Source organism: Podarcis gaigeae (assembly GCF_964106915.1).
Source record: "Podarcis gaigeae genome assembly, chromosome: 5".
NCBI lineage: Eukaryota > Metazoa > Chordata > Lepidosauria > Squamata > Lacertidae > Podarcis > Podarcis gaigeae.
In genome coordinates, this window is record NC_139681.1 from 15,056,804 (window position 1) to 15,079,590 (window position 22,787).

The 22,787-nt window shown below is 45.8% G+C and overlaps 2 protein-coding genes and 1 long non-coding RNA gene across 4 annotated transcripts in view; 1 reads left to right on the forward strand and 2 right to left on the reverse strand.

Moving 5' to 3' along the window:
* Window positions 1-22,787, reverse strand: part of LOC310844417 — a 205,400-nt gene that overhangs the window by 177,123 nt on the left and 5,490 nt on the right. The gene's annotated exons all lie outside the window — the stretch shown is intronic.
* Window positions 1,178-16,114, forward strand: CUEDC2 (CUE domain containing 2). Of its 2 annotated transcripts, none has more exons than XM_083738522.1 (9): window positions 1,178-1,324; window positions 3,223-3,315; window positions 5,928-6,071; window positions 7,158-7,219; window positions 9,447-9,571; window positions 9,884-10,048; window positions 12,333-12,394; window positions 14,232-14,292; window positions 15,624-16,114. In XM_083738522.1, exons 2-9 carry the CDS (start codon window positions 3,242-3,244, stop codon window positions 15,768-15,770), a joined length of 840 nt encoding a protein of 279 aa, XP_083594648.1. In that variant the 5' UTR covers window positions 1,178-1,324; window positions 3,223-3,241; the 3' UTR covers window positions 15,771-16,114. The 2 variants fall into 2 exon arrangements, with proteins under 2 accessions (XP_083594648.1, XP_083594649.1); XM_083738523.1 differs by having other exon boundaries at window positions 7,161-7,219.
* FBXL15 (F-box and leucine rich repeat protein 15) lies at window positions 13,928-22,748 on the reverse strand. The gene is made up of 4 exons (XM_083738515.1): window positions 22,551-22,748; window positions 20,836-20,995; window positions 19,451-19,953; window positions 13,928-17,140 (listed from the first exon to the last, which is right to left on the reverse strand). The coding sequence occupies exons 1-4, from the start codon at window positions 22,595-22,597 to the stop codon at window positions 16,951-16,953; spliced, it is 900 nt and encodes a 299-aa protein (XP_083594641.1). The 5' UTR covers window positions 22,598-22,748; the 3' UTR covers window positions 13,928-16,950.

The window sequence follows — 22,787 nt, forward strand, 5'->3', positions numbered from 1 at the left end:
GGTCTTTCAGGTCCGGTGTTATATGGTCTTAGTGGCCACTCCCAGTCACCAGTCTGGCTGCCGCATTCTGGATTAGTTGTAGTTTCTGGGTCACCTTCAAGGGTAGCCCCATGTAGAGCGCATTGCGGTAGTCCAAGTGGGAGATAACTAGAGCATGCACCACTGTGGCGAGACAGTCCGCGGGCAGGGAGGGTCTCAGCCTGCGTACCAGATGGTGCTGGTAGACAGCTGCCCTGGATGCAGAATTAACCTGCGCCTCCATGGACAGCTGTGAGTCCGAAATAACTCCCAGGCTGCACACCTGCTCTTTCAAAGGCACAGTTGCCCCATTCAGTAGTCCCCCACACCCACCCGCCCCCTATCCCCCAAAAACAGTACTTCTGTCTTGTCAGGATTTAACCTCAATCCGTTAGCCGCCATCCTTCAGATGTCTTCTAAAGCTTGCATAGTTACTTATCTCTTTGGCTCTGAGGTTGCATAACTCCACCCCCTCCAGGGAAAATAGGGATGGAAATAGGGACATTCTGAGATCAAATCAGAAACCGGGATGACTTCTGTGAATCTGTGACTGATCCTCAAAAATAGGGACATTTGGAGGGTCTGCAGCTAGTGAGTATATTTTGCAAAATTATATTTTAAAAATCTAAACTAAAATACATTTTCTTTGATTTGCTGAAAACCTAAAATTCCTCCTGTTTGCCCAGTGTGGTTTTTCTGCACACTTAGTAAGCACAACCACTGACGCAATGCTCCTCTGTCATTGTCGACCTTTGCCAGGTCTTTATTCTCCATAAGGTACTGAATGGCTACTCGGTGCGCGGTTGAGCAGCAGAAACGAGCAGAACTTTTTTTTTGTGGTGGGGTGAAAGATTTCTGCCTCTTTTACTTGGTCTGCTATGTTCAGCTCTTCTAATTGTTCTTTGCTGAGTTCCTTCTCCTTTCTCATGGTGTATTTTGCATTGATTTACTGGATTGATTTATTCACATGTGCCCATCCAATTTGAACGCGCAATATAAACGCTAGCAGCCCACTAGGAAGGCGCACATTGGCTCTGACAGAAGAAGGAGCGAGTGAGTCTTCCAAAGCTACCAGGAAGTCTCCTATTCGGATGCGAGTGATCAGTCTGCATTTCTAAGTCTATGCGCAGTGATGCTAATCTGGACCACATCCTCCTCCTCCTCCTCCTCCCGCTTTGGGATGAAGGAGGATTCGGAACCACGTGATTCTTTCAACATCTCTACGCGGGAGCGGGCGGAGGAGGCGCGCAGGTCGCCCGGCGGACGGACAGACAGACAGACAGACCTACAGGCAGGCACGCCCCTAGTGAGTGTTTCCAGAAGCCCTTTACTTTAGCTGCTTGTCGTCGTTTTTTGCGCCGCCTCCTGAGCATGTGCAGAGTGCATTCACCCTCCGGCGGAGTCCCCTGCTGCTCTCGCGGCAGCGTCGGTGCCGGGTCTCTTTTGCGCCCTAGGCGAAGCTAAATACTTGCGCGCGCGCGCACCCAAAACGCCCCCCTCCCCTGCTAACTTCGATTTTCAAAAGCCTTACGGGCGGGGGGGGGGCGGAATGAAAACTTGAAGCTGCAAAGTTTATTTTAAATGGCAAGAAAAAGCAGCGCCTCGATCTTAAATTGCCATTTCTCAAGCGCGAAAGAAAACTAGTTTGCCTAAAACTGTGCCCTACTTGGCCTAATGATGACCTCCCCCATCCTGCCTGGGCGAAGGATGCTCAGAGACTGCTCAGACACCCTTTCCAAATTATTACAAAAGCACACATATCTATTTGACGCTTACTAATATTATGATAATTATTTGTGTGTGTGTGCTTTTGCAACAGACTGCAGAAATATCCAGCTTCTTTATGGTCCTGCCTGCCTTCATATTTGTAAATTGGTCCTCTTTTAGTTCCTTTTCAGGGCAGCCTGACATGCAGAAACCGAGTTGGTGAGAACCTTTCTCTCCACCCCCCCCCCGCCCCCATGACTTCACTGCCATGCTAGGGAAAGTATTCTATGGCACTCTTTACAACGCAGGGCACAAAATCCTTCTTACCGTTGTGGTACTTGCACATATTTACACCTGGTTTTAGTTAAACGCCATTCATTCGTATCAATTCGCTTACTCCCCCGGTACTCCTTCCTTTCCATTGGATATTCTTGCCGCCGTGCGCCAAGACAGATCATTGTCGTTATTCCAGAACATCTGGAACGCAAATGATTACGTATGGAGCCTTTGACAGCTCTAATCACATCATCCCGATACGAGCCCAGCAAAAACAAATGCTTGAATGTGCTATTCCTACCTCGCAGTTCTGTCCCTGAAACATTTTCATCTATAGCTAAATAAATTGCAGGTGGGACTGAGACTCCAGGGCGGAGGGGGTTTATGTAATGTTTACCTGATGAAAATCACACACCAAGTACTATTGGTGTCCGTAGTGGGGGTGAGGGGGGTGCTTTTCAACAGGAGACTGGGAAAAGATTGTATTCCTAGACACACATGTATACCTGAAGAAGCGTCTCCACCCCCATCGTTCAGCCCAGACATTGAGGTCCAGCTCCGAGGGCCTTCTGGAGGTTCCCTCACTGCGAGAAGTAAGGTTACAAGGAACCAGGCAGAGGGCCTTCTCGGTATTCGCACCCGCCCTGTGGAACGCCCTCCCATCATATGTCAAGGAAATAAACAACTATCTGACTTTTAGAAGACATCGGAAAGCAGCCCTGTTTAGGGAAGTTTTTAATGTTTGATGTTTTATCGTGTTTAATATTCTGCTGGGAGCTGCCCAGAGTGGCTGAGGAAACCCAGCCAGATGGGCAGGGTAGAAATAATAAATTATTATTATTATTGCATGCAGTGGGGCATGATCCTGATCATGACTCCTGGTGGCTTAAGAGAGAAAACCCACCTGGTATGCTAAATGCACTCGTGCATTGATCATGCAGAATTTGGCTCTAAGCTGAGTTATTGGCTGGAATATTCCACTTCTCCTTCACCTGAGGCCGTGGCTTGAAATCAGTAGCTTCCCCAGGGAAGAACTGCTGGGGCCTGTGATTTTTCTGGACACATTTCAGATTTTGTACAGTGCAAAATCATCTGAGTGGTGCCTTGATCTGGCAGAGGAAGCGCGTCTCGTATTTTGGCCTGCAAATTCAGCATTACACATTGGAGCTTGTGTCGGTTTGCACTTTGAAATTGTGTGTGTGTGTGTTTTCTCTTCCCCAGCACCCACTTCTCAAAGGAAATGCAGCCAGAGAGAATAATCCAAGATAGTTTGTCAGTCTTCATCCAGAATCATATCCCGGGTGCTGACTTGAGGTATGTTTTATCTCACTCTGGGTCTAGGACAGCCATATAGAAGTGTGTCACGTTGTCCATGCAAAATCACAGTGTGGATTTTCATCATCATCATCATCATCATTATTATTATTATTATTATTATTATTATTATTTCTACCCCACCCACCTGGCTGGGTTTCCCCAGCCACTCTGGGCGGCTTCCAACAAAACACTAAAATACAATAACCTATTAAACATTAAAAGCTTCCCTAAACAGGGCTGCCTTCAGATGTCTTCTAAAAGTTTGGTAGTTATTTTTCTCTTTGACATCTGATGGGAGGGTGTTCCACAGGGTGGGTGCCACTACCGAGAAGGCCCTCTGCCTGGTTCCCTGTAACTTGGCTTCTCATAGTGAGGGAACCGCCAGAAGGCCCTCGGCGTTGGACCTCAGTGTCCGGGTAGAACGACGGAGGTGGAGACGCTCCTTTAGGTATACTGGACCGAGGCCGTCATTAGCGGTATGTCACAACTGCGTTACAGAGTGGGCTGGCATCTATTAGCCTTTGTGTCTCTGGGACCTCTATGGTGATATTTCAGTTCCAAATCCAGTATACGGAAGCCAAGTTCCTAAACTGAAACTGCATGGCGCGGCCTTCACGGCACCTGTTGTCCAACTGTAGGATTTCCTTCTTCTGAAACCACAAACCTTACGTAATGAGTATTTTTAGTTACTGTACTGGAGCAAAGCCAAAATTGGCTTGCTGTAGCACTGTGGGGATTCGATATGTTTTGTTTTTGTAGAAAATTAGAGTGATGGAGTGTATAATTTTAACAAGTTGTTATGGCTGAGTAAGCTGGATGTGTAAACAAATTAATTTATGGGTGCAACCTCCTTTTCTCCTTTCCTTTCCCCCTTTTCTCTGATGCTTTTCAAAGAGGGTCTTATTCACAGTATTAGAATGTCATCATGGCTTATTGATCCTCCTACTTCCATAGGTAAAGGGACACGGTGGAGCTGTGGGTTAAACCACAGAGCCTAGGACTTGCTGATCAGAAGGTTGGTGGTTCAAATCCCCGCGAGGGGGTGAGCTTCCGTTGCTCGGTCCCTGCTCCTGCCAACCTAGCAGTTCAAAAGCACCTCAAAGTGCAAGTAGATAAATAGGTACCGCTCTGGCAGGAAGGTAAATGGTGTTTCCGTGCGCTGCTCTGGTTTGCCAGAAATGGCTTAGTCATACTGGCCACATGACCCGGAAGCTGCACGCTGGCTCCCTCGGCCAATAAAGCAAGATGAGCGTCGCAACCCCAGAGTCAGTCACGACTGGACCTAATGGTCAAGGGTCCCTTTACCTTTACCTTACTTCCATAGGTACTCCTCAGTCTTTATTTAGCAGTACTCATAGATGTCAGATGATATTGTCGTTAATGGTGAATGTAACATTTAATTAATAATTTGTTAATTGCTATGAGTGCCTACAGTAGAAAAATAATTGCATAATTGTTAAATGTCTCGAGGGAGAAGCTTAAGTGTCAAAATAATTATCTGCTCCCCTCTCTATTCTTCACCAGTAAGCTTTCCTTCTGTCTATAGCTTACCTGGCACTCTGGACTTCAGGAAAGGTCACACTCTTTCCTTTAAAAAATGAAAAATCCTAATTTTAAAGACACACAAATTATGGCAAACCCAGTATTTTACATAAACGGCGTAACTGTACATTTCTGAGCCAACCTTCATGTGGAAATAGTATCCCTCAGCTTCCATTTCTATGAACTGTAAATAATCATTGATGTGGATATTTTAAATAGTTATTTTTAAAAGTTTCATTCTTGGGGCAGCAGAGCAGGGGAGCAGGTAGCAAATGTTGAATTATTCTTCAGGCTGAAGAGATTGTTGAAGATGGATTTCCAGTTTTAATTTCTGGCTTTGCCTTTGAATCAAAGGTTTTCTTAAAAAATAAAAAAATACGTTCCTGGCTGCAGCAAAAGCTTTTCCATAGGGACTTAATAGGCTGCCTCATAGCATTAGTCAATCTTGCTCAGTATTGTCTATGCCAGGATTTTACAAACTTGGGTTTCCAGCTGTTTTTGGACTCCAAATCCCATCATCCCTGACCACTGGTCCAGCTAGCTAGGGGTGATGGGAGTTGTGGTCCAAAAAGAGCTGGAGACTCAACTTTGGGAAACCTTGGTTTACGCTGTCTCAGGCAGGTTTCGTTCTCGGTCCCCTCTGGAGATACCTGGCCGATGGTGAAGAATTTAGAGCAGGGCTGGGAGATCTGTAGCCCTCCAGATATTGATGCAATTCAGCTCCCATCATCCCTCACATTTGGCCAATCTGACTAGGGTGGAAAGAAAACTGCACAGTGCTTATTGAATAGTGACTTAACAAAGCACATTGTTCACAGGATTCAAAATGTTTGGGTCGCTGCAACAACATAGCAAAAAGGAGCGCCAATATTTTTTATTGTTCCATTCATGGCTTTTTAACATGAACATGTTTTATAAAGCTGATTGGGGAAGAAATCTAAATGAAACATTAACTGCAGTTCATCTTAAGGAATCAGGTGGCTTTTATCCAACAGGGGGTGATAAGCAAATGGAACGTGTCGGGTTTCTATAATCTTTTTGCTTTCCTTTCCTTTCCCCACCCTCAGTGGTCTGGATGACATTGTTTTCTCCTACATGGCAAGCGTCCTGGAAGGGCTTGGGTCCCACGAGTCATTTGAAGAGAATTTTGACATGGACACCTTTATGGAAATGATGGGAGCGTACGTCCCTGGCTTTGCGGAAATCAACAGGTAAATGTTACTGCTTTTAAAAGATGTGATCACACCTGAGCTCAGTGAGTGAGCTCTTCTGATATGTGCTGCCTAGGCCATACCTTTCAGAGTCTTGCTCTGCTGTTGTCAACATTTGGATCTCCTTCTGCTCGTATTTGCTAGATTTCAGTGGTGGAGAATTTCAGCTGATTAATTTTACAGCAAGTGCCAATCTTTTGTTTCCAATTTTGTCCCCCGTTAATTTGGAGACAAATTAGATAATAGGTAGGTCATCCCTACAAAGGTCTCCTGCTTTCAAGTTTCTGAACTTGTGTTCTAACGTTTGGGGGTGGGGTTACTGAACTTCCTTTTTTAAAAAAATCATTTTTATTTGATTTTACAAATACAAATTTATAACATCCAAATTACTCTGAATCTCAAGACTTCCCCCCCCCACACACACACACACATCCCCTCCATGGTTCCTATTGTCAACATTTACAGCTGCATATTATTCCATATTCTAGATTTTAAATCAATCCATATTATCCATGGTATTTGTTACATACAAGTAGGTTTCAAATCCTGCTAAAGTTTCCATCTGCTTGCAGTGGTCTCCTAGATAAATTATAAATTTTCCCCATTTTTTAAAAGTTTTTGTCCTCTTGGTTCCTGAGTTTTCCAGTCAGCTTTGCCATTTTAGTGTAGTCCATCAGTTTAACTTGCCATTCCTCTCTGGTAGGGACTTTGTCTTCTTTCCATCAGGAATTACTGAACTTCCATGCCTTATGAACTCATGTCTTCATGGGAGGTCTCACGTAATACAGTCATCATTGTATAGTCCTTCTAGGTTTTCCCAGTGCTACTTCAGTCCTGCAGATTTCAAACAGTGGGGTCTGAACAAAGCATTTTGACTGAAGTTATTCAGAATGATCATGTGGCTGCAAATTATATTGTTCTGCATGCCTTTGCCATTTTGGAATGTTTTGCGATGAATAGAGTCTCTTTGGCGTTTGCTCTCCTTACCTCTGTCTCCGCTAGACGGGATACTGCGATGGGAGAGGAAATTTCCCGGTTGCTCCTCAATCTGGTCTTTGCCAATAATGCTCTGTCCTTTTCTTGCAGTAGCAACGTTTGTGAAATGATGTTTTCTCTCTCAGAAAGGCTCCATGAAGCCCGCAGTAAACGTAAGTCGTGCGATGAGCACTCGGGTGACAGGCAGTGTTGTCTGGCTAAAGGTGTTGTCCAAGAGGCTAACTGGAATACAAGGCTTGTAGCACACTGAATAAGAGGAGGTAGAATTAAGATACATCAGGGTCTTGGATACCACACATAATTTCTTAGTATAAAGTGATTTTGGGTGGGTGGGAAGACACCGGGCCCTGGCCCTAGAGGAATACAAAAACACCAGCACAGTTGGCATTTTGCCACCCATTTTGAATCTTTTTTGGGTTGTGAGTCTCTTTGAGTTGCCTTGGGCAAGAGAAAGCGACTAACAAATTCAGTGAATGATAATTAATAATATTTAGCTTGAACTTTTAATACTTTATTACTATATTAAAGTTGTATTTGATATATGGCGCTTAGGGTGGGGGGGCAGGTAATAAATCAAACTTACAAATGATGGTAACTGGAGATGTCAAGAGTTGAACTAGCTTTAAGAACAGTTTCAGGTTAAGAACAGACCTCCAGAACGTATTAAGATCTTAACCCGAGGTACCACTGTAATAGTGCCAGAAGAGACAAGCCAGTGTCTTCACGGTGAAACATGACACTGAATATATGAAAACACTTGTGTAGAGTTCTGTGCCGCCAGCTTCTCATTTAAGCCAGTCTACCTCGCCCATATGTGCAGCTTTAGAATGTGAGAGGTCCACGGTCCATTTTGACATCATTTAGATAAGCTATGCTATAAACACAGTGTTTCTAGTATAAATACAAAACTGCCTAGGCAGTGTTTCACATGGCTTGCTAAGATGTATAAGACTGAAGCAGATAAGTGCTGGAGATGCAATGAGGTCGAGGGTATGTTCTTTCATATGTGGTGGACCTGTAAAAGGATAAAAGAGTATTGGGAAATCATTTATAATGAATTGAAAAATATGTTTAAAAGCACCTCCCCCCCCCCCAAAAAAAACCCCAGAGTCCTTTCTGTTGGGGATAATTCAGATGGAAATTCCCAGGTGTCAAAAAAGGTTATTTATGTATGCCACTACTGCGGCCCGTGTTTCATTAGCCCCCAAATGCAAAATGAGCGAGGTCCCAACTAAAGAAGGATGGCAACTGAAACTGATGGAATATGTGTAGCTTATTCTTACAGAATAAGAGAACAAGAGGAGCATACAGTGGTGCGTCACAAGACAAAAAGAATCCGTTCCGCAAGTCTCTTCGTCTAGCGGTTTTTTCGTCTTGCGAAGCAAGCCCATTGACGGATTAGCGCTATTAGCGGCTTTTAGCAGCTTTTAGTGGCTTATCAGCTTAGCAGATAAGCAGATAAGCGGCTTAGCGACTTAGAAAAAGGGGGGGGGGAGAAAAAACCCGCAGGAACTCGCAAGACATTTTCGGAAATTCGTTTTGCGAAGCGCCTTCAAAATGGAAACCCCTTTCATCTAGCGGGTTTTTCGTCTTGAGAGGCATTCGTCTTGCAGGGCACCACTGTACATTTAAAGAAGATTGGAAAACGTATATTGAATATATGGGGGCGTATTGTGTACATTTGAAAACGTTGGTAGCATTAAGATAAATTAAACAGGGCAAATAAGTTTTGATAGATGTAATAATGGAATACTGAATGGTTTAGTTTATATAAAATATGCAGGGATTTATGTTATGCAAAATGAACCATGGAAAGAGAAAGCAGGAAGTCACTGATATTTTAAGGTTGTTTAAATGAATATTTTGGAGGGACGCGGGTGGCCCTGTGGGTAAAACCTCAGTGCCTAGGACTTGCCGATCGTATGGTCGGCGGTTCGAATCCCCGCAGCAGGGTGAGCTCCTGTCTTTCGGTCCCAGCTCCTGCCCACCTAGCAGTTCGAAAGCACCCCTAAGTGCAAGTAGATAAATAGGTACCACTTTATAGCGGGAAGGTAAACAGCGTTTCCGTGTGCTGCGCTGGTGCTGGGTCGCCAGAGCAGCTTCGTCACGCTGGCCACGTGACCCGGAAGTGTCTCCGGACAGCGCTAGCCCCCGGCCTCTTACGTGAGATGGGCGCACAACCCTAGAGTCGGACACGACTGGCCCTGACGGGCAGGGGTACCTTTACCTTTACCTTTAAATGGATATTTTATATTGTAAAACAGAAAATTTAATTAAAAAAAATTAATAAAGTGGTACAAATTGTCTTGTTCTCTTTGAGCGGCAGGTAGGTGGGTCTGCTAGGGTCTTTTGTGTCTAAAGGTGTTGTGCATCTTCCAGAATACACCATGCAGAGCAGGAGCCATGTAAAATCTGAAGCAACGGCCCATGTTCGTGAAGAGGGAGCAAGTGTGTCTGAGGACAACAGGCTGTCGTGTTCCCCGGTCGAGGGAGCCCCAGCAGAGGTATGGACTGGGAGGTTCAACTTTAGTGGCCTCTTCAGCTAACTCTGGTTGGTGGATTTCCTTGTGAAATACTTTTTTTCCTGTCCACCGTGCCATCGCAGCTGATTACTTCCCGAAAAACCGAGAGGGTTTGTTTTGCAGAGTGGGGTTGCAATAAATGTGTGTTTGGCCCGTTGCTAGAACATCTCGGGATTGTGGGTTCAAGCCCCAGGTTGGGCAAGAGATTCCTGCATTGCAGGGGCTTGGACAAGATGACCCTCGTTGTTCCTTACAACTCTACGATTCATTCTGTTTCTTCCTTGGCTTGACCAGGAAACACATGGTGATCCAGTGGAAGTGATTCTGGAGATGTTTCCATCCTGCACGGTGAGCCAAGCCCAAAAGGCTCTAGGCATGGCCTTGGGGAACCTGGAAGAGGCAGCACAGCTCATCCTAGAGGAGAAGGTGCAGCTCAACACCCTGGATACAACCATACAGGTAATAGTAATAATTTTATTATTCATGCCCCACCCATCTGACTGGGTTGCCTCAGCCTCTTTGGGCAGCTTCCAACACATATAAAAACAAAACAAAACATCACACATCAAAAGTCTTTCCTATACAACGCTGCCTTCAGATGTCTTCTGAAGCTTATGTACTTACTCATCTCCTTGACATCTGATGGGAGGGTGTTCCACAGGGCAGGTGCCACCACCGAGAAGGCCTTCTGCCTGGTTCCCTGCTGTAACCTCACCTCTCACAATTAGGGAACTGCCACAAGGCCCTCAGAGCTGGACCTCAGTGTCCGGGCTGAACGATGGGGGTGGAGACATTCTTTCAGGTATACTGGGCCAAGGCCATTTAGGGCTTTAAAGATCAGCGCCAGCACTGTAGTTCTTTCAGGACTGGTGTTATATGGTCCCAGTGGCCACTCCTACCTGCTGTGTTCTGCATTAGTTGTAGTTTCCGAGTCACCCTGTAGCAACGTAGAGCACATTGCAGTACAGTGATACCTCAGGTTAAGTACTTAATTCGTTCCAGAGGTCCGTTCTTAACCTGAAACTGTTCTTAACCTGAAGCACCACTTTAGCTAATGGGGCCTCCTGCTGCCGCCACGCCGGCAGAACACGATTTCTGTTCTCATCCTGAAGCAAAGTTCTTAACCCGAGGTACTATTTCTGGGTTAGCGGAGTCTGTAACCTGAAACGTCTGTAACCTGAAGCGTACGTAACCCGAGGTACCACTGTAGTCCCAAGTGGGAGAGAATCGGGTATTGTCCCATAGCTGTGCCATGCCAGGAAGCAGCCTGGGAGAAACCAGGTCATTTTCAGCCAGGTGAAAGAGGAGTTTCTGGACCGAACTGCCAAGTATTCCACCTGTGCTGGGAATCAAAATTCAAATGGTAGCCTGTTAGAAAGTCTACGTTTCAGTACAGAAGCTGTGTGTGATTCCACTTTCTTTATCAATGGAGAATATAGGTTTCCTCCATAAAACCTTTAAAATAAGAGTAGGAATCCCTTTTCAGCTCTCAAGCTGCATTCCTCCTTCCAGAGGTTGCACAGCAAGGCCACAGCAAGCAGAGTGACAGGTGCCAGTCTATGCTGCATGCAAGAGCCAGGAAAGCCAGAGGTTGCTGTGCATGTGCGTATATCCATCCGGGCAAACGATGTCTTATCACATTTCAAAGGCTGTGTTGCAGCCATGCAAACATCACACAAGAACAGCACGGAGCAAGACTGGAGAGGGGCATGGCCGAGGGATGGTCCCAAGGGCCTGATAGTGACCCCTCGGGGGGCCACACTCAGCCTGTGAAACAAACGTGTCCCAGCTCTGCTTTAAAATGTTAAAGGTTTGATTAGTTCAAGATCTGTCGGTGTATGCAGTTGGAGCTCTTCCAGTATTTCCTATTCTTTCAAGTTGATCTTAGCCTTCCCACTCCTACAATATACCATGTCCTTTTCCTACCTCTGTGTTATGTTGTTGTTGTTGTTTAGTCGTGTCCGACTCTTCGTGACCCCCTGGACCAGAGCACGCCAGGCACTCCTGTCTTCCACTGCCTCCCGCAGTTTCCTCAAACTCATGCTGGTAGCTTCGAGAACACTATCCAACCATCTCATCCTTTGTCGTCCCCTTCTCCTTGTGCCCTCCATCTTTCCCAACATCAGGGTCTTTTCCAGGGTGTCTTCTCTTCTCATGAGGTGGCCAAAGTATTGGAGCCTCAGCTTCAGGATCTGTCCTTCCAGTGAGCACTCAGGGCTGATTTCCTTCAGAATGGATAGGTTTGATCTTCTTGCAGTCCATGGGACTCTCAAGAGTCTCCTCCAGCACCATAATTCAAAAGCATCCATTCTTCGGCGATCAGCCTTCTTTATGGTCCAGTTCTCACTTCCATACATCACTACTGGGAAAACCATAGCTTTAACTATACGGACCTTTGTTGGCAAGGTGATGTCTCTACCTCGTGTGTTATAATCAAGCTTTAAACAGCCATGCACGTAATACATTTATTTTAGAAACTGGTGCAGGGGATGGATAGTTCTCTGATGGACCTCACAAACTTTAGATCACACTCTTTTTTTCTTTTTCTTTTTGACAAGGCACCTTTCAGCTTTCCCTGCATAACAGCAGTTATGGAAACTGTTTGCTGGGATCATGATGCTCACAAATATCCAGTATTCTCTAAGTCTAAGCTGTATTAATACTCCCCAGGCAACAGCTGAATGCGAGTCTCACCTTCTCGTATTTCTGTTTCTGCGTTTCCTGTCCTGCTCTTTCCTTTCAGGAAGCTTCAAGATCCCAGAAGACACCCAAGCAAGGCGAATTAAAGCAATTTATCTTGGAGAAGTAAGTAACAAGCCACAAAAATCAATTCAGGAAGTGTGGTTCAAAGTGGTCAGGCTTGATTTTGGCTTTCAGTCCAGCTCTAGAAATATGTGTGTGTCACCTGTAATTGGGAAAGAGCTTCCTTGCAGTCAGCGTTGCCAGGGCTGTAGCCACCAGCAAGGGATTATATATGGGGTCTGCCCCATAAGAGACATTCCAGGCCTGTTCCCTGAATGTTCAGCTTTCCATCCGTAAAACAGTAGCAACAGTGAATTATCCCCGGGTGAATGCAGTACCCCAGGCACAGATGATGATGTGTCAAATGCAAATACTGATTTAAATATACACAGAGCATAAGTGCTAGTATTATTAGTGTGCGTTATTCTACTGCAGTTTAATGTCGTTCAGCGGGGGGGGGGGGGCACAGATGCTAAGTCTCATGTTACTAAATATGACTGCTAGGTGCGACCCTGAAGCGCAAGGCAACTCTGACAATTTCTGGCTTTTTCGATATGAGCTCGGGACACCAAAAATGAACATCAGTGCCAAACATCAGCTTTCACAGAACCGTATAGTTGGAAGGGACCCTGACAATCATCTAGTCCAGGGGTCAGCAAACTTTTTCAGCAGGGGGCCTGTCCTCTGTCCCTCAGACCTTGTGGGGGGCCAGACTATATTTTTTGGGGGGGAATGAACATATTCCTATGCCCCACAAATAACCCAGAGATGCATTTTAAATAAAAGGACACATTCTACTAATGTAAAAACACGCTGATTCCTGGACCGTCCGCGGGCTGGATTGAGAAGGCAATTGGGCCGCATCCGGCCCCCGGGCCTTAGGTTGCCTACCCATGATCTAGTCCAAACCCTTCCCCCATAGTAGTAGTAATAATAATAATAATAACAATAAATAATAATAATTAATTACTCATACCCCACCCATCTGGCCGGGCCTCCCCAGCCACAATCAGCAGCTTCCAACAGGATATTAAAAACACAATAAAAAATCAAACATGAAAAACTTCCCTAAACAGGGCTGCCTTCAGATGTCTTCTAAAAGTCAGACAGCTGTTTATTTCATTGACATCTGGTGGGAGGGCGTTCCACAGGGTGGGCACAACTGCCGCAATGCAAGAATATGCAGCTGTCCCATACGGGGATTGAACCTGCAGCCTGGCATTATCAGCACCACACTCTAAATAGATAAATTAACCAATGGATTTCAAACAAAATCACTTTTTAAAGCATCCTGCACCTGCTGGACTGTATTAAATGGGTCTCGGTCAAGAGAAAGGAGTTGGGTGTGTTCCCAATTCCCTGTTGGGCTCTCTTTATAGTGCAAGTATATTGCACTATAAAGCACTGTATTTCCGATATATTGAATTTCTGTGGCTGGAAGGAAAACTGAACAATATGAGAGGAGAAAACAGGTCCAGCTGTACTATCAAGAAGAGGATTACATGTCTCTCTACATTTGACCTTAGATGATCAAAATACTTCTGTACAGCAGGACCTAGTGGGGGAGACAACAGCAAAAAGGGACAGTCACAAAGCTTTGCAGAGGCATTTTTATTTAAAAATCTATATGCTGTTTCATCTGCATCCTTACCACAGAAGAGTCAATGGAATCAGCACTAAACGGCAGAACTGGCTGCTAAATTTAAGTTACCTGTCGATTGCACATATGGCTCTGCCATGTGGGAAAGGGGGTGTCCTCTATATAACAAACTTTAAAACCAACAGGGTGGGAACTTTTCTCCAAAGGAAGAAGGGGAAACTTTCCACCGGCAAAGCGTTTTGCACTTTCCTAAAAGACCCACCTCTCGAGAGGGCTTTGTGCGTTTCTTGTGTGTTTTAGGTACATGATGGTAGATAATGAAGAGGATCAGAAAACACACAGGCCAGCACCCCCCAAAGAGGTAAGCAACACAAACCTATGCAAGCCAATAGCTGAAATAGGGGAAAGAACTTTTATAACCCAGCCTCACTGCTTTGTATCATTATTTACAGTGGTTTGAGGTCAGGCAGACAAACTGGGGGCATCTAACCTGGAACCAGCAAAAAGCAGACAAATGGCTTTAGAGTAGATTTGCCACTCAGAGCTAGGGGGATGGATAATAGCTTTAAAAGTTGCATCAACCCCCATCTCGACGTCTCTAGCACCAGATTATTGCTACCCCCATTTTACTGCCTTTGTGTTCACTTTAAGTAAACTGCAACAGATGCCAATGTCATCGGGGCTATTTTATGTACACACAGGTTTTGGTAATAGTAGATTTCAGTAAGCATTCATCCGGGCACTGAGATCAGATAGTGCCATGCTTTTCCAATTATACAATTGCTTCAGAAAGGAATCTCTGGGACAGGCACGTCTTGTAGGGGTCTTGCAAATAAATGGTAGGGAAAAACTATTTGCTCTGCATGAGTTCCATGCATGAGTTCCATGAACTCAAGAGGCCAGGTTTCATATCACAGGATTTTTTGGGGGGTGGGGGTGCGAGGGGGCCCTATGAAAAACAAATAGTTGGAAGGGAACCCAGTCCACATAATCCAACATTCCTCAGTCTCTTCAATTAAGTGAGATCACAAGTTAGATGTCCTCATAACTGTTCATAAAAGCAAATAACTTCAAGCAAAAGAATCCAATTACATCCTGAAAGCTACCTTCTTTTTATGGTGATTTGTCAGAGTGTATCACTCAAGTACTGTCCCTACCCTTCTAGAATACAGCAAGATGTATAGCTTTACATCTTAAGTTACTGTAACCCCAAAGAGGATGCCCCCCACAATGAATTCCTATCTAAATACAGCAGCCCTTTTGGAACAAGTCCTTTGCATGCAGTATAGTGTTCCCCAAAGTATAACTGAAGCACATTTTCTGCACCGAAATTGAAGACACTCCGCATGAATAGAGGCCATTTCCCTATGTATGTCACTCTTCTGAGCACACGTTTTCTTTAAACAGCAGATTCTGCTGCGTCTCTGTCTTGTAGGTCATTAAATAATGCAACCACAGCCAAATTCCCAGCAGAGGCCGTGTGTTCTGGTCTTTCCAGCTTCCAGTGAGTCATGCAAAGATGTAGCAGCCAGTCTCCACTGTGGATGGGTCATCTTGAGCTCCCAGAAAGGAGCCTTGCGTTAGTGCAGTAATTTGTGCAAGAAACTAACTATTCCACCAACCAGTTCACAAAGAAACAGCCCATTCAGATTGGAAAGCAACTCAGCTTGTGTTTTCGTTCTTTGCCCTTAGGCTCCCAAGAAAATGATTCGCTACATTGACAATCAGGTAGTAAGTACAAAAGGGGAACGATACAAGGATATCAAGAAGGCAGAGAGTGAAGAAATGAAGAGAACGTACATCAGTCTCAAGCCAGCCAGGAAATATAAATTCCACTAAGGGCCACTCAAGTCCATTACATGCCTTCTGCTTGGGTACTCATTTTAGCCGTTTTCTCACCATCTACCAGCCAAGAGCGAAGAAACCCTTCTGCCTATTTATCTGGGGGGTGAAATTTAGAATTAGAAGTTTGTGTTTACATGCTTGAGAACTAACTCTCCGTATACAGAAGCAGGGCCTATGGTGACTGTAGGAGCAGCTCCTCCTCCTCCTGCTCTGTCCTTTTCCCTACAGAGGTTTACTACGCTAGTGTGCTGCTTGTGTTGTTTTATGACAAGTCATTTGAAATTTGTGCATAATGTATGATCGTGTTCGCCTAACACAGTAAAGCTAGCTTCCCTGACTGCTACAGAGTCAAAAAGTGTGCTTCCTTTTAGAAAGCTATTTTCCGACTGGTTTCTAAAAGATCGGCTCTAAGAATTTCACTCGTTCATCCAATTCTCACCTTTCGCTGTGAGAAGGTGAGAATCTAATAAATATTCCCCCTTTAACCGCACACACAGAAGAAGCTACATGCACCAGCATAGGTGTGGTCCACATTTGCCCTTAAAAGCAGGAGGGTATTTGGAGAATGCCATTCTTCTCAGCACTCTGGTACCAGCACTCCCCTATCTACCCTGAAGCCTTTAAGGGCACAACAGTCTGTTGCACACCTGAAGGAAGGATCTCTCCCCACTCTCTCTAGGAGGGTAAGGACTTCTCCAAGACTCAGCTCAAAGCAGAAAGGAAGTTGTACTAATATTGCCAGCTGTCAACCTTACTCTCCAGTGATTATACATTCTGCCCGCCCACCCGCCCCAAAATCCCTATTTATCTTTGGAGGTCCACATGAAGTGCAGTTGGGTAAAATGGGTTCAACATCAATGCAACTGCCTGCCAGCAGTCGCTTCACAGCAGCAAGCCCGAAATCCAACTCTAGAATATCCTTGAACGTACATGCTATGTATCTGTTAGCCAGAATGCATCAAAACACATCCTTGTTGTCCATTGTGATGCAAGTGGGTTTGTTTTTCTAATGCGTGTACAGGTTCCCAGCAAGGGGTATTGGTAGCTCAGAACCAGCCCGGCTTGAAGGGATGAGACGTAAACCCTCTTTGCCTCTTGAGCTCCTCAGCAGCAGAATCCGACAGGTCTTCCTGCAGGCAGCCACCAGGGACCACTAGACAGTGCCTTGCCTTCATTAGATCTGAAGATTGATAAAAGGGGCAAAACCCACTACATCTTGCAAGAGAACCAGGGCGCGCTGTAGTGGAGGTTCCACGTCTACCTCCACACCACGATTGCGAAGGATGCTGAGGCTGGATTCTACCACGTCGTGGCAGTGCTTCACCTTCAGAGCACGCAGCTTGGGGCAGTACTCTGCCAAGGTCCTATCAAAAGAGAAGATGCAAGAAGTTTAAGTTTGCAGTCTCCTGCCAGCATCAGAGTTGCCCAAACCAGCATGATATTCCTTTAGGGTTGGCTGCAGTGGGGCTACTGCAATAAGGCACACGTTTTACATTCAGAAGATCCTAGAGTCAATGCCTGTAGGAATGCTGCAAGAAATTCAACAGCAAGCGGCAAAAAACCTCCATCCCTCATCTCTACTACTGTCCAGCTAATATCCAGCAAATTGTCTCTGCCTATCATAGCACAGAAAGACTAGGGATTAAGTTACATCACTGCTGTACGACGTGTGGGGGTTTTGCAGTTCTTCTGATACAGAAATTCAAGACAGAACGTGGTCTTGTAAATTAGTCAGCTTGGCCCAAGGTTACAAGACGATGTTCCATACTGTAAAAAGAGAAGTGGCTGTAAATACCCTTGGAGGGGCAGAGTAAAGTCTCTGGTAATCAAGGAAAGGGGTATTTGGTGTTCTTCCCCATGGCTTTCCCTACCTCTGCTAGCCCACAAGTCTCCAAGTAGCCTTTCAGAACACCAGTAATCTCTTTCCATTCGCTGGTCTCTGAAAATTGGGCCAGCCAAAATGATATGTGCAAACAAATTGTAAGCCCACGATGCTGTAGAATTTGCATTTACTGCAGCTGGAGAAATTTAGGCTTCAAGCTGCAGAATCTGTACTTTTGGTATAGGATTCCACAAACAACAGTACTTTTACTGCCATTGTGAAAAGCCAAAATAATCCAAGGTTGATGTTTTACTTTTTACTTTTTCCCTGGATCAGGAGGGTAACAACACTATTTAAACATTCAAAATCAAACTGACCCTGCCTAGAACAGACAGGTCCCAATGAATCATCGTTCATCCAAGAATCCCGCCGAAGGGCAAGAAACACCAAAAACCAGCACAGAGAATGTCAACTTCCGTATTCCAAAAATAAAGATGTAGCTCTTGTGGTGAGAACATAAGGCAAAAGCAATTTTTAGTTAAAGCTTAAAACACAGCGGGACGGATATAAGTTTCAAAGGCTGGAACTTCCACATCCTTCAAGCTAAAGGAACAAAAGTGGAGCGGGAGGGGACACAACTATAAAAATAACCAGAAGAAATACAAGAAAAAATAGCTGCAAAGTATTGTGGAAAGTTTGTGGCATTTTAAATACATCCATCAATGGAAAATGTGATTTACTCTTTCATGAAAATGGCCCCAAAAGGACTGCATGCCAGGTAATTTGAGAAGACCTCCGTGTTTTAATTTATTGATTTATGCTTGACTGTTTTTAATTTCTCATTTCATTTGCCATATAAAATCTATCATCCTCCACCCCACCTGGTTTTTTTATATTGGAATGACCTGTAGTTATAAGCAATAAACTGAATAAAAGCTATCATAGGATAGGATTTATATTGATTAGTGATTAGTATATCCAGCTAGACCTGGGGAGCCCTGGGTTTTAAAACCCACCCTACCAAAAGGCTCACGGGGTGGCCTTGGGCCAGTCGCTATTTATCAGAGTTGTTATGAGGATGAAACCCTATATTTTGCCTTGAGCTATTTGGATGGTGCTGTGGGTTAAACCACTGAGCCTAGGACTTGCCGATCAGAAGGTTGGCGGTTTGAATCCCCGCGACCGGGTGAGCTCCCGTTGCTCGGTCCCTGCTCCTGCCAACCTAGCAGTTCGAAACCACACCCAAAAGTGCAAGTAGATAAATAAGTACCGCTCCGGCGGGAAGGTAAGCGGCATTTCCGTGCACTACTCTGGTTTGCCAGAAGTGGCTTAGTCATGCTGGCCACATGACCCGGAAGCTGTACGCCGGCTCCCTCGGCCAATAAAGCGAGATGAGCGCCACAGCCCCAGAGTCGGCCACGACTGGACCTAATGGTCAGGGGTCCCTTTACCTTTACCTTTCCATACCCTCCAACATTTCTCTTGCATGGTCTCTACTGAGCCAATGGGCAGGGGATGAAGACAGGCGAAAATCTTGGGCAGACTGGATGGCAACAAAACTCTGAGATAAGTCAAGCCTACCATATCCCACCACCCACCATAGCTATGCTGTTGCTTCTCATTCTATGACAGACACACACACACACCCTGCACTGGTTTGCCAGAAGGGGCTTAGTCATGCTGGCCACATGACCCGGAAGCTGTACGCCAGCTCCCTCAGCCAATAAAGCGAGATGAGCGCCACAACCCCAGAGTCGGCCACGGCTGGACAGGGGTCCCTTTACCTTTACTATTTGGGTGAAAGGCATGATATAAACACATTAAATACACACGGAACTGTTGCACCCATTACCTAATGGAGTTGTTCTTGACCCGCAGGCAGCCTGTGAGGTCGAGGTGCTCCAGTTCGGGACAGGCTTTGGCAATTTCCTCCACTGCCGCGTCACCCACATTCGCGTTGACAGCCAGTGAGAGAGACTTCAGTCTGTTACACCTCTGTGCAAGGTAACAGATGGCTTCATCTTTCAGCTGCCGACAGGCTGTAAGGTCCAGGGACTCCAGCTCCTTGCAGTGGTCAGCTAGGCTCCGCAGGGAGAGGCTGTCCACCCACTCGCAATGAGCCAGAGAAAGCCGGCGCAAATTGGGGCAACTCAAAGAGATGGCCACCAGGGCATGGCGACTCAGCTGTACGCAGCCATTCAACTCAATTTGCTGCAAATGGTGGTTCTGGCCAATCACAGGAAGCAGCTCTTTGTCAGACAGCCAATCGGAACAGTTCTGTAGTGCCAGCTGTTGCAAGACCTCGTTGTCTTTGAGCAGGATGCAGAATGCAGCTTTCGGAATGTTTGGTCCCACCTGCCATAGGCAAGAAGACAAAATGGGTTGTTGCTGCAGCATTTTAATAATCCAAGCGTGCTCTCCTCCAGCCCTAATTTTTGTTTGCAGAGCTAATAAATGCAATTGGCATTAAAGGGTAGGGTGTAAATTACAGAAAGATAATATCTGTAAATAATAATTAAAAAATTGAAGGGAGCAAGTGTATTTTAACCATCCTAAGATTACTTTGCATAAAGTAACTATTCCTGTTTTGACTCTGCATACTCCTCTTGAGAGTCTTGTGCGTTAAAGTAAGCATACTCTTCTAGAAACTTCTGCTATAATCTGGAGAATGTTTTTTTTTTAAAAAAAGTCAATTTGTGGAGTTTATATGCATAATTGGAGATTTAAGCACCAACTTTACGTACACAATGCTCACATCACATATAGATGTGAATTTCTATATGACCAAATATCCCTGTAAAACTATTAACTTTCAAGCTATATTTTACATCCAAAAATCTGGTGGAATAAGGATCAGATAAGAGTTTATTTTTCCTAGAAATAAATTGTCTTTCGTGCCACCCTGCTTTCTTCTGCACAGCTAGGCCTGAAATTCTTTTTGCCCAGGATCAATTACTGAACAAACTCACTGCTGAAGCTCAAAAGTTCAGTACCAGGAATATTAACTCCTATCTTACACTGACTTATTCCCAACACTAATTGAGAAACCAGAGAGCTTGATCCAAGCACCTACAACTAATTTCACAAAGCGCGGCAGATAGTGATGGTGTTGCCGCTCAGTATCTTTTTCTAAATTGCTATACTAAAAACAACAAAACAGAAACAATCAGCCCCACACTCACTCTGCCATGTGACTGAACGCACACATTCTTACCACATGCACAACATTACCCATACCTGCCTAGAATCAAAGCAGCGCATGTTGGTGAGGTAAAGCTGAATTAGAGACTGAAACGCCTTGCTGACCCTCTGCAGGCTCAGGAGTTGCCTCAGAGGGAGATACGAGAGAACATGGGGGAAGAGGATGTCTTCCCAGGGCAGGTCCAATAACTGCTTTCTGAAATAAAAAAAAAGGAAGTCAAGAAAGCAGCTGCTTAAAAAGGAATGCGGCAGGGCAGTCCACCGTGCATGAAAGTAATCTTAAGAGAACTGGTTTAACAATCAAGCACCATGTGAACTTTGAAACAGATAAATATATGTAAGTAAATAAATAAATTTGTGCCCCGCTTCTTCCCTGACAGGATCCCCCCCACCTACAGAGCAGCGCCGGATTTAGGGCAATGCAGGCAGGTTCACCTGTGCAGGTCTCCTAGCTGAGGCAACATCATTTAACCCAAAGTTTTGCCTTCACCCCAGGGCCGGATTTAGACTTGATGAGGCCCTAAGCTACTTGAAGGTAATGGGGTCCTTTATATGTCCAGCTGTCCTTAGTCAACAACCAATTATGGCTGTTTCTGGGTTGAATATATGCTATATGGTAATTTATGGACCTAATAGGTATCTAAAGCCATTTGCACATGCAGAATGCAGGCACCCTATATATAGAAATGAGCAAACCAGTGATATTTTAGGAAGCAGGCTAGCAGGCGGGGCCCATGACTTACATCATAGGAGCCTACACAGCACAAAACACTGTTGCTCTATGTAGGTTTTATTTAATTTCTTTTTTTATCTTATATCTTGGAAATGTATATCCAGTGGATTTTTTTTCCCTTTAAATTTTTTTGGGCCCCCCAAGAGAGTGGGGCCCTAAGCTACAGCTTGTTTAGCTTATACGTAAATCTGGCACTGAGAGCAACACAAGTCCTCAAGTGCCCACGTCCCTCCCTGGGGACACACCCCTCGCACAACCACCCTGGTGGATTGGCCAGGTTGGGATTCATAGAACTGTGGAGTTGGAAGGGGCTCCGGGGTGTCATCGGGGATGTGGGTGATGCTGTGGGTTAAATCACGGAGCCTAGGACTTGCCGATCAGAAGGTTGGCGGTCTGAATCCCCGCGACGGGGTGAGCTCCCGTTGCTCGGTCCCTGCTCCTGCCAACCTAGCAGTTCGAAAGCATGTCAAAGTGCAAGTAGATAAATAGGTACTGCTCCGGCGGGAAGGTAAACGGCGTTTCCGTGCGTTGCTCTGGTTTGCCAGAAGCGGCTTAGTCATGCTGGCCACATGACCCGGAAGCTGTACGCCGGCTCCCTCGGCCAGTAAAGCGGCCAGTAAAGCCACAACCCCAGAGTCGGTCACAACTGGACCTAATGGCCCTTTACCTTTTACAGGGGGGCCATCAAGTCCAACCCCCCGCGATGCAGGGATCTCCAGTACAGCACCCATGATGGATGCCCATCCAACCTCCACTTAGCATCGTACAACCTGAGGAGTCGGGGGGTGGGGGTAGTTCCCCGGGGGGGGTCATCTAGTCCCCCCCCATGCAGAAAATCCTGCCCTGCGTGGGCTCGAACCGCCCACCTTCCGGTTACCAGACAGACGCGTCACCGGCTCTCTCCACCCCCACCGAGGCAAGTCTATTATATGACTCGGTGGGGAGGGGTGTTTTTTTTACTCCCCAGACGCCGCCCCCCCCCCAACTCTCCAGCCGCGCATCTCCCGCCTCTCCGCACCTGACGCCCGCCGGCCCCGAGTGCCGCGCTCCGCCCGGAGGCTCCATCCTTCTGAGCTGCCGGCAGGTGCACCGTCAGACAGACAGCCGCAGCCGCTGTCGCGTAAATGACGTCAGGGGCGTCGAAAGCGTCGCTTCTTTTTTGCGTCCTCTACCGCTTCCTTACCCGGCGGGAGGGAAGGACCGCGCGCATAGAGCTATGAAGGGTAGAGTAAACCCGCCCAGGTTGTCCTGATTT

Coding starts and splice junctions, on each gene's coding strand:
- CUEDC2 (XM_083738522.1), top strand. CDS start 3,242: ATGCAGCCAGAGAGAATAATCCAAGATAGTTTGTCAGTCTTCATCCAG. Junction 7,220..9,446: donor CCATGAAGCCCGCAGTAAAC/GTAAGTCGTGCG, acceptor TGCATCTTCCAG/AATACACCATGCAGAGCAGG. Junction 9,572..9,883: donor TCGAGGGAGCCCCAGCAGAG/GTATGGACTGGG, acceptor TGGCTTGACCAG/GAAACACATGGTGATCCAGT.
- FBXL15 (XM_083738515.1), bottom strand. CDS start 22,597: ATGGAGCCTCCGGGCGGAGCGCGGCACTCGGGGCCGGCGGGCGTCAG. Junction 19,954..20,835: donor GCTGCTTTGATTCTAGGCAG/GTATGGGTAATG, acceptor TGCCTATGGCAG/GTGGGACCAAACATTCCGAA. Junction 17,141..19,450: donor GTCAAGAACAACTCCATTAG/GTAATGGGTGCA, acceptor CTCTTTTGATAG/GACCTTGGCAGAGTACTGCC.